Genomic DNA, 16,927 nt, shown 5'->3' with positions numbered 1-16,927 from the left:
TTTAGAATGTAATATATATATATATATATATATATATATATATATATATATATATATATATATATATATATTGTAATTTGCATGTTGTTGCATAACTGAAACTGCTGGAGTGTCCTTTGTGCCACATGTACTCTTTTATCAATATAACACCTCTATGGACGGTTTCAAATGCATAGATTTGGACAGGATGTGGACTAAATTGCACTGTAAATGGTAAGTTGCCATTTTTAAGGGTTTACACTGCTGAAGCAGGTCTGTCACAATAAAATTTATCCAATACTGAATTGCATCCGGACATTTAACAGCTTGAGTCCGACAGATTTTATGTGTGTGAAAGAGTTCCATCATGTCTGTAATGATATTGACCTACGCATTAAAAAGATTGCTTACAATCCCATTCCACAGTGGAGCAGATTTGTATTTGAAATATTTAGTAAAAATTCTAAATATATGATAAAGATGCTTCTTTATGCAATAGTTTTTACGCCTCCAGTTGCGTCAAATGAAGTTGCAGCCCGTTTCATTGATTCGACACTTAACCAAAAACTCAAACCACATGTTTTTCAAACCAAGTCTTATCATTTTAGAAATAAATGAATCCAGTTGTACTTGTGCTACTGTTAAAAAGAAGTCAAGAAAATAATGTGATATTTGTGATCCAAAAAGAGATAATTCAAGGTCAATCAAATCAAATGGTGTTTACTCATGCAAATAAGTGTGCACTCAGGGATGTATAACACAGGGATTAATCTTTACCACCTTTACATGAAAACATAGCAGGTATATATGACAGTATGAGATTCAAGTTCAAGAGTTTAAATGGGTTTGGACAGCTGGCTAGGAAGAAATGGTCTCTCAATGTTGCAAGATATCAAAACTTTATTCCTCAGGACAACAAAGCTGATACGGACCATCCACGTTTCTGCTTCCATTTCATATCATTTTAACCAATAATCTTATCATCAAGTGATTTACATTCTTAGTTTTTTGGCGGTCATCCACACGCCTGACCCCGATATTTATAACTTCTCCGGCTACTCCTTAAATGTGGTGCAAGCACAGGTGGACAATATTTAATATATAAAATATAAAAGCAATATATTTCAAACACAAGTACAAATCATGGTGTCAAAAGTGCATGCAGGTTGGTTTGCCAGAAAATTTCCACTGGCTATTGTAACCAAGTTGTAACATTGTATACAATCATTTAAAAATGTTAGGTAATAGCGGGCCTACTGCCATTAAGAACGTATCTTGTTGCCTGGGATCTATTGGTGGCAGAAAAACAGCACTTGGTTAACAAAAATAAGAGATAACAGGGACTTACCTGATTGGTCTTTCACTATAACTGAAGGCTGGAGAACACTGTATTTTCAGATGCTTTGGAAAGATCTCACTTTGTTTGGCTTGAACGAATAAAGCTAACTCTTTGACACCTGGACATTCTTTGTCTGAGAAATTTTTTAAACTACAAGATCAACTTTCCATTTCAAAATATACCATATTTGCCAACTATATCTACAACAGCCCATATTTGCCAGGCTAAAAGTCTATTCAAACCACCTTAAACTATATTACAAAGCCACCTTAGGTATAATACAACAGCTGCTTTATTAATACAATATTTCCCAAGCTTTGTTTCTAAGCTGTTTGTTAGAAGCATTATGTATATAATGTATTCCATACAATCAATGCGTGCATTTGGTTGATAAACTGTTCAGTTTTTAGTCTGAGCATGCACGTGAAGAGTAATTTCCTTAGACCCTCGCCTTAAAGCTTTTATACATCCGGGTTATCGAATGTTGTATATTGCCACTCCTTTTTCCGTTCTCGCCCATACCTGCTTCATGTATGCGATTCAGCAATCTTCTATGATAAACACTTTTTGTTGAATCAACTTAATTCTTTCTAGAAATTACGCGTTCCCCTAAAAGGTAATAAAAACACTTAGTCTCACAAAACGTAAAAGTACACACACAGCCAAACTTAGGACCAGCAGCTAACCAAACAAAACTTGATGTACTAATAAAGACAACTGAAAGAAACTGGTCAAGCAAGGCAACACACTGCAAGGTAACATTACTGCAAGGCAACATCACTGAACGGCAACACACTGCACGGCAACATCACTGCACGGCAACATCACTGCACGGCAACATCACTGCACGGCAACACACTGCACGGCAACACACTGCAAGGTAACATCACTGCAAGGCAACATCACTGCACGGCAACATCACTGCACGGCAACATCACTGCACGGCAACATCACTGCACGGCAACATCCCTGCACGGCAACATCACTGCACGGCAACATCACTGCACGGCAACATCACTGCACGGCAACATCACTGCACGGCAACATCACTGCACGGCAACATCACTGCACGGCAACATCACTGCACGGCAACACACTGCAAGGTAACATCACTGCAAGGCAACATCACTGCACGGCAACATCACTGCACGGCAACATCACTGCACGGCAACATCACTGCACGGTAACATCACTGCACGGCAACATCACTGCACGGCAACATCACTGCACGGCAACATCACTGCACGGCAACATCACTGCACGGCAACACACTGCAAGGTAACATCACTGCAAGGCAACATCACTGCACGGCAACATCACTGCATGGTAACATCACTGCACGGCTTCATCACTGCAACGCAACGCACCTACCACAGATATCACCAATAAATAAAATGACATACACACTTGATAAAAACAAGAAGGCTAGCACAACAGAGAGGAACTGGAATCCCCTGGTTAGGCCTGGTTTCCCACTGAGGTTTTTTTTCTCCGCCAATGGAGTTTTGGGTTCCTCGCCCCTATTTGCATACTGTTTTGCATTGTTTGCCTGGCCGGGGGGGCTGCCAGAATTTTATAGTCTTATTTAATTTACACTGCATATAAGAATTTATAGTGTGTCTGATATTTGACCTGTGTTTTGACTTGCATAATCTTTTATGTTATACTCAATGTTTTCTTGTACAGCTGCTTTGTAACAATGAAAATTGTAAAAAGCGCTATATAAATAAAGCTGACTTGACAACAAGGAACCAAACCAAACAGGGAGAATATATACAGAGAAAATAAACACAGACACAGGTGGTGTTAATTAGAAGCTACAGAAACCGACAAGAACACAATCTGTAACCAAGGAAACTAACAGGGTATTGAATTCAAATAAACAGGGAACACTTGAAAGAATGGAATTGTAACATAACCCCATGTAATGTAGAATATAAATCGTAGTATTTTAAAATATAAAATCATCTGATTATGTAATCCAGATTACATTTTACTGGTTACTCTTGTCTACAGCAATGTATAGACCTCTTCGCAAGATGTAAACACTGGCCCAGAAGCTTCTCCGGGATCTTTTTTTCATGTAATTTAACCTTAAAATATTCATGTAACATCGCAAATCAGTTTATAAATCTTCTGTTAGTTGTATCTTATTAAAACGTTAACGCAGTGTTAAAAAATTAAAAAAACTTCCAGCATTGGGGGTTTAGGCCTACGTTTTCTACCTGCCTGTCCGCATAAACATTAGCTTAAACCACTGTAAATTCCAACAACAACCGTTAATACATTGTTTGCGTTCAATATTATTATAACGTCATGTGTTTTAATGTCATGTTGTTTTTCGGGTGACTGCCTCGACAAAACGTTGCAAAACGTTTATTAAACGGAAACGGTGGTGCTGTTGAACACTTTGTCGCGATGACGCAAGAGTTGAACTATGGCAGCTGAGAAGACCATTCTTTGGGTTTTTCTTTTTTTGAAGAATTTTCAGAGCCTGATGAAATCGGTATAAATACGTGTTGAATACTGCAAAATGCATGTCTTCAAATATCTTCAATTGTTGCGTATAGCGAGCTGCAGCGGACACATTTAAAGGACTTGGACCCATCGTGTCAGCTGTCTCTTTAAACCGCGTGGGTAACGTTGCTGATTGGGCTTTCATTCTTGACACACCCACCAAACAAGAGAAATCTCAAACCTCATTTCACACCTTTTCCAGGAAACGTGTCGTTCCGCATCGGTTTGAGCTCGAATAAGCCTCATTTGAAGGCAGCATTGAGTAATTAGGTAATTGTCATGAGGAGGCGTGGTTTTCGTGACGTCTCTGAACAGATGGCGTGATCTTTCTATCTTGTACGCCTTCAAAGCTAGCTTGCTAATGCTAACCTTTATGAAACTATCTAGCTTCAATAAAAGAAAGCAGATTACATATCATAAAAGTGTTGCTGCTCTAACAAAAAGTAAATAATGTTTTTACAAATAAAACTAGGGCTAAGTGTCCGATTTCACAATTACGCTTTTTAGGACAAAGTCGGGTGATTTGAACATCACCAACAGCTAAGAGAAATCGGAACCCCGCCTTTAAATGTGCAGTCCATTTTAATAATTGTAAGTTCCACTCAGTTGCAAAAATACCAATCACTCAAAAAAATATGCTTTTACATACTATGACTATACATGCCGTTCAAACTATTTATACAACGCTTTATTACATGGTCGCCCTGCATATACAATATTCCCTAATATCTGTATTTCTTGACATAATATGAAAGATCACTTTTGTTCCACATTCCTCCACCACCGCAACAAGATTATTTTTTTTTAAATATGCACTTACATATAAACTAATTTTAAAGTCAAGCTAGCGATTTTCGCGATGGCCCCGCCCCCTTCGCCCGTCAGCCACTCGAAACAGTCGCCCTCAGAAGCTGTGAGAGCCATTTTTGTTTCATGGCACACAGAGCTCGTTGGGTGTCGTTTTATTGCTATCAGAAGGTACTCGGAATACGGTAAGACATTCTTTTACAAGATTACGCATCAGTTTGATCGACGAAGCGTGGTGTTATATCCGTATATAGTTTATTTTCAGCAGTTACGCCATTGAGACCTCGCTTGCGGTATATGCTCAACTACATTTTCAGTCGGTCTTTTTGCCTGTTAGTTTCCCCAAGTAAACACCCAAAGTGGGGCTGAATAACGTGTGTTGTCGCTAAAGTGCTTTTGTTTAGTAACGTAACGTTTACGTGTCCCGCTGGCAAGTATAAGGTGACTGTTTATCTCCCCTTTTCGCCAACTGAATGTTCCTCTATTGTATTGTGTTGCATCGCCGTTGGAAATCGTATTAAACGTAATTGTAGATCGTTGACGTTCACTGCTACAAACCGCAGGTTTTGTCGAATCATTTCGCATTTTAAGTATCATTTGATATTTTTGCTGCTTTGGTTGCTAAGGAAGATTAAAATAGCTAGACAGGATCTATGTTTTAGTATGCGCGTAGTTACGTCAAACCACGTGAAGTGTCGCAATTTCGAGGCGCTGCGCGATCTAGCGGCTAACTAACGTTACGTGCATATCTGCGTAGACAAATTCGTATAAATGATTTTAGAGGCTGTGTTTTATCACTGTCAACTGTAATTGTTTATACATCTGTATTCAAACCGATATGGTTTTCAATTAAAATTGCGGAAGTTGTATTTACATGTAAACAAACTAGTTTTGTGATTGTTTATTTTGTACGCACAAACGGCAACCAATCGTGACATATGTAACAACAGCGTATCTTGGCGTGCGATTTTATTTTCTTATGTAGATTTTAGTTTGTGAAGATTATAACAAGGTTGAAGACGTCACTTATTTCATTTTTAAACTTAAAACGTACATTTTGTATGTATGCAATAACTAAAGCGCGTGGCATGCTTCTCACGGATTAAAGGCAGTGTAGGCAATCCTTTCCAGAAACGTTTTTTGTCACGCTGGTTGGAAGTGTCTTAACATCCAGATAGCAATCAATAAGTAAAGCGAAACATTGGTATTTATATAATTATATATCGTGTGTGAAAGGCGTAGGGTCAAAAAGCTTTGGACCAATCGCTTCTGGTCTGTGTGTGCGCTCATGTGTCTTGGAGGAGGCGTGGCTTTGGATGGTGATTCGCGAGAGGAAGGGTTCGCATTATTGCACTGCTAGCATTTTCCAAATGATCTACTCCGCCTTTAAGCGCGGACGTCCGAGTTCAACACATGCCCAATAAAAATGAGTGTGTGTGCTTTACCAGATCATCAAAGGGCAGTGTTGAGTCGTGTCATTTACATACCCACTGCAGATTATTGATTGAGGAAGTGATTCACCATTGCAAACAATCCGAGCAAACCAGAAAACAACAAGAACAACAACCAAACAGTGGATAAGGATATGCATCTTCGCTTACTGTTCTTGATTTCAGCGTGTTGGTTTTGTATCATTCTTCTTCGACAATGGCAAACTGCACAGTTTCTGTGTGTGCGTTGACCCCTAGTGGACTAGTGCACTTTTTCGCGCATGCGCTTTTGTACGCGTCATGTCCTATTGACGAAAATGCTGAAGGACGAACCTAGGGCTGGGCGATATGGCCAAAAATTCATATCTCAGTATTTTTAGGAGGAATAGCGGTATACGATATATATCCGGTATTTTTTACCAAAAGGAATAAATGGTTACTCGAAAATCAAAGCCTTTATTAAACCTTCATTTTAACAGTTTTTGAGCAAAATAGAATGCAAATACAGGGTTTTCCCTCCCTGTTTACAAATAAACAGCTTCACAACATATTTTAAATTATATAAAATATTTGATAAATAAAATACAGCACACGCAGTTTTCATTTCCCAATCTTCAAGAAAATTAACTGTAAAACTCATATATGGCTCGCATGTCCTGCTTGACCATAAATCGAATGTTAGCGCGAAATGAGACACTTTTGCGAGCCGCTCGGAAAGCTTCCGTCTGCGTCAGAGCTTCTGTTGCAAAGTACTTGCGACTGGGTAACTGGTATCTTGGGTCAACGGTTTTTAGCAGCGTTTTAAAACCTTCTTGTTCCACTGTTGCAATAGGAACCATGTCTTTAGCAATGTGATAAACTACCGCCATAGTTTTATCGCACCACTTGCGACTTTTCTTTCCTCCATGTCGCATGCTACCTTGTGTGCTGGAGCAGGCAAGCGGGCGCGATCTGGTTCGCGCAGAGCGAGCGCGTGCACGGCATAAAACCATATCGATATGAACGATATAGGCTAATCCCGCATCGCGTTGGGTAAACATATTGATATATCCCTCCAACTCGGTATACCGCCCAGCCCTAGACGAACCATATATCCGCCTTAAAGAGCACCCTGCATTCAGATTTTGCATTCATGCATAATAGTTTGCGCTAGGCAAAGACAAGTTTCTTTTATTTTTCCTATGTTGTTTCAAATGTCAGTGAGTAATCGTGTTAAATGATCGTGATCTCTATATTGACCAAAGTAATCATGATTATGATTTATGAAATAAATGGTGGGTTTAATCCCTGTACAAGTTTAAAGACAATACGAATTTTGGCCTGATCTGTTTGTCCTGCACACACAGCCTGTGTCATACTCCCGCGTATCTGCCCGTGAGGCGCATTTTCCTGACGAGCCATTGTTGACACGCACACACAGATATTTTCGTAATGCTCGTTTATACTTGAGTTGGCTATAAACTACAAGTCACCACAAGCTAATCTGGCAATACGAACGCGTGCATCCTGTGTCATCTCACGCTTGGCTTCGCGTTTCAAACAAATGTAAATTTACATAACTGTTTTGCAAATTTCAGAAATGAAACATTCAGCTTTTAACATGTCAAGTATATAAAAATGAGTAAATCATCCTATATAACCTATATAGTAAACTATTCTAATAATTCAATAAAACAATAGAACATTTAATGGATTTAAGGGTTATAATGGGAGTTGTATTTGTTTAAATGGAAACTATAACCAGTGTACACTGGTTTTTGGATTCTATTGGTGTGATGTAATCTGGCAGCTGGGAACCAACAGTACAAAAGTCATTCCTATTTGAATAATGCCCAAAACACACTACAAAAAATGAATTTTGTAATATTTGAATGGAAACAATTAGGATTTCTGTGATGGGTTTCAGTGTTTTCTTTCAGCAGGGTAACTATACCCATACTGTGCTGCTCACTATTGACAATATTGAGTTGAAGCTTGACTTAAAACTAATTTGCCAATCAAATCGCAATGTCTGTCAAAAAATCGCAATTAGATATTTTCCCCAAATTGCACAGCCCTACTGCACAAAGTATGTGTGTGCCGTGTGGTACAGTGACCGGCCCGGCCATTCATAGGCAACATAATTTCCCATCCTACGGTGCTACTTTCCCATCGTTTTCTATGTAAACACGTGCTAGAAGGATGGTTCCCTTTCGAGAGCGGTCACTTCGACATTGCGGAGACCGCATATGAAACTCCTCTTTTTCACTTTTCCTGAAGTCCTATAGGATAACGCCAGTAAAAAAACTGGCCAATTGTCGCAAGACATGCACAGTATGCAAATACTGACGAGTCTAGACAGTATAATTACAGTGCATGTGACGACAATCCTCAGAATCTTCTGTTTCACGCTGCCATCGTTGAAGACGCAACTAGAACTTCTTTCACCGCATCCGATGGCTTCATTCTGTCGTCTTTGCGCGGGCACCATTGGCCCGCAGGATACTCACGAGCACTGCATTGCCTGCCTGGGCCTCGCTCACGCGGAGGATGCATTCTGCGAGTCTGATTGCGCGCACTGTGCGGACCTGCCGGCGCGTGTCTTAAGGACTCGTAGGAACATCGCTCGTGGACTCATAGGGTCAAGGCTCACCGCCGCCAACGAGCCGCTGGTGAGTCCACCCACCCCGCGAGGTGGCGGCGACAGTTTTCCCCCGCGATTGCGGGCGATTATTGCAATGTTGTAAGTGTTGTTTGTGTAAATGCAATAAAAACACATACCTGTTCACAAGAGGACCTCTTTCCCCCTCACCCACACAATGCTGCGTCCCTTGCCCTGCCACGGTGCAGCGCGAAGCCGCAGTTAGTCACAACTATAACCAGCCTTCCCACGCTCCCGTGGACGAGAGACCGCTGGATTCTCACGCGCGAGCTATTTTCCCGCCAGTGCATTTAGCCTCGCTGGGCCAGCGCGCTCCCCTAGACGGTCCGCTGACGGTAACCCCCGATCATATACGGCCATTATGTCTGTTTCTGGACGCGTGGAAAGCCATTCCAGGCATCTCTCTTTGGCTACTAAACGTGATAGAACACGGGTACGCCCTGCAGTTCAGGCGCAGACCTCCCCGCTTCAGCGGTGTGGTCCCGTCGCTTACGTCAGCTTAAAACGCGCCTGTGTTGAAGCAGGAAATCTGCAGCCTGCTCGCGAAAGGAGCGATCAAGCGTGTCCCTCCGAACGAGCGGGAAAGCGGGTTTTACAGCCGGTATTTTGTAGTGCCCAAGAGAGATGGTGGTCTGCGTCCGATTCTGGACTTGAGACCCGTCAACCGAGCGCTTCACAAGCGAGTGTTCAGAATGACAACTCTAAAACAGATCATGGCACAAGTGCGTCCCGGGGACTGGTTTGTATCCGTAGATCTGAAGGATGCGTACGTTCATGTTCAGATAGCCAAGCGCCACCGACGGTTCCTGCGATTCGCATTCGAGGATTCAGCGTACCAATTTGCTGTCCTCCCATTCGGGCTGGCATTAGCTCCGCGCACATTCTCGAAGTGCGTGGACGCGGTGCTTTCCCCTCTCAGAGCGAGCGTGATGTCCTAGGCTAACTCCTTGCGCAGACTCTCCAATGCTCCACAGAAGAACCACGCGTATAACCAGGAAATGCTGTCTTCCTATCTGCATCTGGCATCTTTATCACTGTTTTTCAAGCCGCCTCAGGTATTTTCATGATAATAAAGTTTGCCAGGGCATCAGCATTGGCGGTTATGCTTTTGTTTTGGCTAAAGGTTGTAGGCTGTAGTGGCTTTGGCTTCTCCCTTCGCAGTAAAATAGATGCTAAGAGAGAGAGGTGATCTCTGAGCCGGGAAAGCGAGAATTTGCTCTTGCGGTGCAGTAGTACTGCAGACAATTTCCCACTGAATGAAAGCTAAGGTTTATCCAAAAAGACGATTATTGATTGGTGCTAAATAGAGAGACCGTAATTTGAATTCATTTTAACCAACAGAAATTGTGCTTGTCAAAAAGTATATATTTAATCGTTTACAGTGTTACACATTAAAGCAAAATGAAAGCCCTCGTGTTACGTTGTTACGATGATTTTATTGTGTATTAAGGACACTTTTACTCATGTTCACACAACACATGTAAATATATCGTAAAATTAAACTTAACAAGAGCATTCGTTGTCGTTCTTGCTATGAACACATTTGAAATGATCCAGCGCTGTCTCAAGTAATCCACAGATAAATTACGTTTCCTCAAGAAATCCGTAAAAGCAAACAGTGACTCGTAGTAATGCGCTCACGTTGTGCGTGTGTTAACTTCTCAATTACGACCTGCATTGTGCTTGTCCACGGCAGCCAGGAAACAGTGACACGTAAGTGACCGGGGCAGTGGCGTGCAGTTGACTGTAACACACAGCCTGCACTGGTGGCAGGCTCGCAATCTACTAGTCTTTCCACATGAAACAACAACTAGATTTGCAGATCACACATGCGCAAGTACATGTAAAAAATGCTTGTGCTGTCTCAAAAACATTTAGTGCCTCGCCCATTCAGGAAAACCCACGCAGGATCAGTGGAAAGTCGTGGTGCAAAGCCAGGCACGTGTATAAACAAGGCATTAGACTAAGACGGCCCAACACAGTCAAATTTTTTTTGCCATAGTTTCAAAACGAACTGAAAATTCTGCAATGCATGCATCTTTCCCTATATCAGACCCCCGTGTCATGTGCTCACAGGCCTGCACAGTGGTGCAGTGTTTACAGACATTTTTCCTTTAGATAGCGCTCATTCAATGAGCGGCAGAAGCAGCACATTCATAACCAAACAGCAGCTTAAAGCTACTTGTAAGTGAATGAATGAATGATTACAAAACATATTTACTGGCATCTGTCATTTTTACTGACTGGACATGATTATAAATTACTTCAACTTTTTGGATGATCAGTTTTATTGAAACATTTCGCAAACATGCTAATTAGCACGTAACATCACCTTGCACCATAGTGATGGGTAAAAATGTATTATGGGCTTATTTTTTACAAGCCTGCAAAACAGGCAAATGCTGTTTACATTAGCTTTCTGTACGTTTATGGCTTTTAATTGCACTATCTATGTGTTCGGCCCAACTACATACACTTGTTCCGAATGTGTTTGGTCAAACCTTACTCCGCTAATGTAGTCCCACTAAAAGGTGTTCCTGTAACTAAAATCAAATTTCTTGCAAAGCTTACACGGCAAAAAGCGGCGACTTCTATCAGTGGATATAGTAAGTAATAGGAGTGTGCCGAGATTTCACGAAATCCGACTGGTCTCGCCAGAACACAACAATTTTGCATTTAGTGTTTTAGGGTGAATAAAATAAAAATGTCGCCATACATGTCATCGTTAAGGATTTCTTTAAAAAAAGTCTAAAATTCTTGTCTCGTTCTCGTGAACCCAATCTCGTGTCTCGTGGGATATCTTGTCACACCCCTAGTAAGTAAATATGACAAAGGTTCCTGCGGTGTGAAAGCCCCTAGCTGCACTCTGACATGCTGTGTAATGAATTGACGTGTAAAATGAAGCTTTCACAGCTAGAAGCTTCTGCGTTCACAGGCTTGTGTATCAGTTTTCAGGCTTAAAGGGATACTCGACCCAAAAATGAAAATTCTGCCACGAATAACTTACCCTCTAGTTGTTCCAAACATGTATAAAGGTCTTTGTTCGGTCGAACACAAAGAGAGATATTTTGGGCTAATATATTTCTGAAGCACCATTGACTGCCATAGTAGGAAAGATGTAAACGTTAGTCAAAAGTGCCCCAGAACTGTTTGTTTTCCTACATTCCTCAAAATATCTTCTTTTGTGTTCAACAGAACTAAAATATTACAAAAAAGGTTCCCTACTATGGCAGTCGATGGTGCTTCAGAACTGTGGTTGGGAATGATTTCTCTTTGTGTTCAACCGAACAAAGAAATGTAAACATGTTTGGAACAACTAGAGTGTTAGTAATTCATGACAGAATTTTTGGGTGGAGTATCCATTTAAGGCTGGTTTTCAAAAAGTTCTACAAAATTGGCATTGTGATGACCGACTCTACAATGTTTCCAAAAGCAACAAAGAATAAAGTTGTGCCTAGTTACAGTCTTTAAGATCAGCAGGCTCGTTTTTTAAACTATTTGTCTCGAAAGCTAAAAATGTAATTCTTCTTTGCATTCATAATTCGTTACTTAAACATCCTCTCTATATTCACAGACACCTGTGGTCCTTATGCATACCAGCTGTTAAAGTGCACCATGAGTTGTGAAGAACAGGGCATGGGAAGGGTAGTTCATTCCTGGGCAAGATTTGCCCCAGCTGGAGAAAGTGCCCTTATGGAGGCCCTAAGGGTCTTTAATCCCATGACAAAGGACCTGACGGACACAGAGAGACAAATGTTTTCCTTTCTTCAAGACTTACGGAAAGAAGGAGCCAAGCCTGTTGTATTGAAGAGCAAAGATGTATACGGATACAGATCTTGCACTGCAGAGACCCTGTCATCCAGGACTGTCGCCAAGGTCCAGAAAGTCCAGAAACCCTTGAAAAAGAAAGGACGAAAAAGTTTGGGAAAGGTCAAGGAGGTGAACTACTCTGCGCTCAGTAGAGCAGCCAAGACCATTCTTCAAAACCAACCCAAGATTCTGCTTACTAACCTTTCCATAGACACTCTTAGGCAGAACAGTGCGTCAACATCGACAACAGAAGAGAAGCAATCTCTTCATGCGTCACAGTGCCTCAAGCTTACAAACATAAAGGGAGCGACTGGGGGCCACACCGCAAGGCTGCAAATTCACTTTGGAAGCACACCCAGTGCTGCTCTACGGCCGCCGCCAGATCTGTCTGGAATTCCGCATTCCGTAAACGGCAGACAGACTTTAAACGCAGTTGCCTTGGACAACAAACACATTTTGTCTTGTCCGATCAAAGCAGACGATGCCCTTATTGGAGACTCTGCTCCGGTCGTCTGTCAAAATGGTTTCAGTCTTAAAGATGGTAGCATTTACAAAAAGATGGAAACCGTGTCCGGGAAACCTGATCTGATGAACGGTGGTCTAGACCATTTCCAAAGGTTTGCCTGGTCCCAGACGCTCACCAATGGCCAAGATCTTTCTAGACTGAATGGAAATGGCCTTGAGTGGAAAGTCATAAAAGTAGATGATTCTGTCACAGACGAAGAGGTGAGGAGAAAGGCACAGAAGATTTTGCAAGTGAATTTGTCCCCTGTGATACAGATTCATCCTCTGGTCAACTCCATATAGACTGCTGGGGATTTAGTTTTCGTTTCCTTTCTTGAATTGTTTGCAGTGTTTCGTTTTGGGAGATAACTCTGGATGGGAGCATTGCAGCGACCTCCAAGTTTTGCATTATCGTCAAGTAATATCATAATCCAAAGATGGGATGTTGTTTGCTCTCACAGTATTTTATCTCCCGATACATCCCAGGACCCTTTGGCTTTAATTTTATGTATTTCTGACATCTTGAAGGAATAGACTTTTGAACAAACACTTATTTATGACTATGCAGGTCCCAGATATCTGTCTTTGTTGAAATATTGTGGGCACAGACTGCTAACTAACTGGACTATGGGAACAGACTTTGTAGAGTGATTTATTACATGCTACTGCTTAAAAAGGCAACGATGCCCTTATCTGGGTGGTCATAGTTTGTCTTTATGCTTTCCTACATCTTAGGATCCTGTTGATGACGACAACACGCAGGTTTTTGACCTCACCTGTTTAGAAATATGTAAGTCTGCCGGCATAGACTGCATATGATGTTTATGTTCTAACACGTTCAGATTGGGGGCACTTTTTCATATTAATTAAATTTCAGGGCAAAATAAATGGCCTTGTTCTTTGAGAAGAGTGATAAAGGACCTGTCTTTGTATTTCTTTAGTGGTTTCTTTCTGCACTCGGTCTTTGTAAATTCTATTTTTTTTCTTAAATTGTGCCAAGCCTGGTGTTTAGTTTAACCATTTTGTTGGTGCCATGACCACAAGGAATTTTCAAAAGCAATGGAGCGCTTGTCTGTTGATATGACACTGCCTCAAAACACTTGAATAGGAGTATGTTAAAATAATCTTAAGGTGGTTCTAGGTTATTTTTATTACAAATATCAGAGTTACTTAATCCATGTCAGTTTGATTTGTGGACATAATTGCTTTCTGAACCAATTTAACCAGATTTGAGAGGTCTTAAAAGAGAACCCACCATCCCGATCCACCTCTACGTTTTAAAGGTATTGAAGGCGAAATATATAAAAAAATACCTGTTATCCAGAGAGTATCCCATTGCCACAGAAAAGTACATTCAGATCTTCTGGTAAACCTTTGTTAAATTCATTCGTGAATTTTCCGTCTCTACATTTTATTTGTTAAGGATATTCATGTGCATAAAGCTGTAAACACTTCAAGGCTGACATTGAGTTTGACAACTAAACATTGAGAAAAAAGCCCAAAAATAAAGCAGTTCATTGGTTCCACAAAGCGTATAAAAACAAATGTCTGAAATTTCGTTTGTGAGTTATGTTAAAAAGATTCATCCTGACACAAAATAAAGCAAAAAGTTTATTTTCCTTTTTAGTTTTCGCTTGTTTTCATAGTTTAATCTGTGACACGCAAAAGCTGTAAATGTCATTGTGGTATTTTTAGTTACTGTTACCAAATTGTGAATTAAAATATGTTTGAAGAAATTGTGTTGTGGATTAATAAGGTCTCTTAGTGTTGCAGTAGCAGAGTTTCCACCATCCAATTTTACAAGCCCCTTCTAACTCACAACTTGGATTTAAATATCAAGTTTGTGACAATTGTATGTTTTATTCAATAGTTAAAGATTTTCAGCCATACCCATAGGATTACCTTTTCCTTGGCACAGTTGCCTTTGGCTTGCTTGCCAAGAACTTTAGGACATTACAGCATATTCTTGTAAAGCTTATTTGAAAGACTTGACAACATTGCAAATTCCAAAGAGTCTTTTAGATCTATTTTTAATGTTTTATGCTTCGCGTGAGCCTTAACGATTGTGCAACATTTTTTGAAAATAAGTATTTTATTTAATAATTATCGCCATTTAAATTTGGCCACACCCACTGTTGGCCAGTCCAACAAGTTTGGTTAATTCTTGACATCGTTGATCAGGGCCTCTTGTGAATTTTGTGCACTGGTTTCGGTATGACCAGGCAATTGACTCCCATTCCCATTTCTACCACTTACACCTACACTTTGTCTCCATTCTCTTTTGGTTGGAGGGTAGCCCTTCAAACAAAGATTTTTCGGGACCTCACTTCAAATGAAGGGTATGATATATTCCAACACGGTTGCTCATTCGAGTATAATGTAAGCCTTTATTTTGACTTTCATAAGGATTTAAACAACAAAAATGTGTTCAGCCCATTCCCTTGCCACTCTGTTTCAAGGGGAAGGGGCGAGGGGTAGGTGAAGGGCTATAAAATAGAATTGGGATTGGGCCTTAAACTGCCTGCAGGGGCAACCACCATTCCACCAAATGCCATGTCTCTAGAACGTGTGGTTTGAACTTCATGACGTCTTCAATAAAACAGGCTTTCAGCATTTTTGTATCTGAACCAAAGTGAATTCATTAAGTTCCTACAAATTAATATTTCAACACTAACTAAATGTGTATTTGGGTTCAAGTAAACCCACCCAACCAACAACATTGAGATCTCATTTGGGTCTCATCACAAATACTTTGGCCTGAGAAAACCTGAGATTGTTGAATTATCGAAGGAATTTAAAGAATGAAATGATCATCTCTTGGAGTGTTCTAGAATTTTCTTGTCATGTCATTGGAATGTGTTTTTGGTTAACGGCCAGTTCTCTTCACATTAACATAAATGGCTGACCTAATAATTATCGTTCGATGCTAAGACAAATGCAATATTCCGTATATCATGGCAGCCTTTAAGTATTTTACAAGGTGGTTAATTAGTACAAATTTACATTATGTCATTTGACAGATAAATGAGATGGTGGGGCTTCATAATCTTTTAGTAATTGATCATTTGTACGAATTGGCTATATTTTAAAACACTTATGAATTATTGTCAAATGAGGCTAGGTATTTACATAATGTTCCGATGAATTAGCATGGTTTTGGAAACAAAACACACATTTCGTTTAGTCAGTAACACCGTGTCTACACCGGACAAGGGACCATGCGATGCGACACACGGCTTGTTCTAATGGGATTGTCGCACCACACTGTGTCCGGTGTGGACACATTTTTGTATTATAATGTGTTTTATTGTCGTGTCCGGATGTAGACACGGTGTAAGGCGGTTAATAACGTTTTAGATTTTCTCAGGTTTTTGCTGCATACACTGGCCTGTGCTCTCTAAACATTTTGGTGTTCATTTCTTTGCTAATCGCCAATCATGTTTTTGTACCAAGTTGAAAGTCTGCCATTTTACCGCAATAGCAAACTACAACACTTAAAAAATTGGTATTACTTTTCACTTCGTAAAATTCTTGTAGGTCTCATTTGTTTGTCTCTTTCACAACATTGCTATGCAAACATAATGAAAGTTGTGACAAATGACACATTGGTGTGGCCAAAAGCCTCCTGTCTAGGGTTTCTACTCCTGTTTCGAGTAGGGATGAGTCCTTGCCTGTGGAAGAGCGCTGAAAATGGGGGATGGGAGGTGAAAACAGGCAGGGTGGAGCAAAGCCCAGCTGTGTTCACTGCAGTGTTTTTTTAGCCTCTGGGTCCTAAAGTCCTAGGAATCTCTTCTAATTTACAGACAATTAAAAACATCTCTAGCAAAGAAAGTGCTACCTTGATCGCTGCAATATATTGTAAGAGCAATGGCTGGAACACAATTACTTTAATGTTTGCTA

At 40.5% G+C, this 16,927-nt stretch overlaps 1 protein-coding gene across 4 annotated transcripts; it reads left to right on the top strand.

Moving 5' to 3' along the window:
* Nucleotides 1-4,141: 4,141 nt before the first annotated feature.
* On the top strand, nucleotides 4,142-14,646 carry ccdc71 (coiled-coil domain containing 71). 4 transcript variants are annotated; one of them, XM_079472007.1, is made up of 2 exons: nucleotides 4,142-4,426; nucleotides 12,288-14,646. In XM_079472007.1, the coding sequence occupies exon 2, from the start codon at nucleotides 12,329-12,331 to the stop codon at nucleotides 13,328-13,330; it is 1,002 nt and encodes a 333-aa protein (XP_079328133.1). In that variant the 5' UTR covers nucleotides 4,142-4,426; nucleotides 12,288-12,328; the 3' UTR covers nucleotides 13,331-14,646. The 4 variants fall into 4 exon arrangements, with proteins under 4 accessions (XP_079328133.1, XP_079328135.1, XP_079328132.1 ...); XM_079472009.1 differs by having other exon boundaries at nucleotides 4,148-4,171; XM_079472006.1 differs by lacking the exon at nucleotides 4,142-4,426 and adding an exon at nucleotides 4,703-4,827.
* The last annotated feature ends 2,281 nt before the right edge of the window (nucleotides 14,647-16,927 follow it).

The sequence above is a fragment of the Barbatula barbatula genome (genome assembly GCF_947034865.1).
Source record: "Barbatula barbatula genome assembly, chromosome: 13".
Classification (NCBI taxonomy): Eukaryota; Metazoa; Chordata; class Actinopteri; order Cypriniformes; family Nemacheilidae; genus Barbatula; species Barbatula barbatula.
The sequence above is the reverse complement of the archived record's forward strand: the minus strand, read 5'-3'. Positions and strand labels throughout refer to the sequence as shown.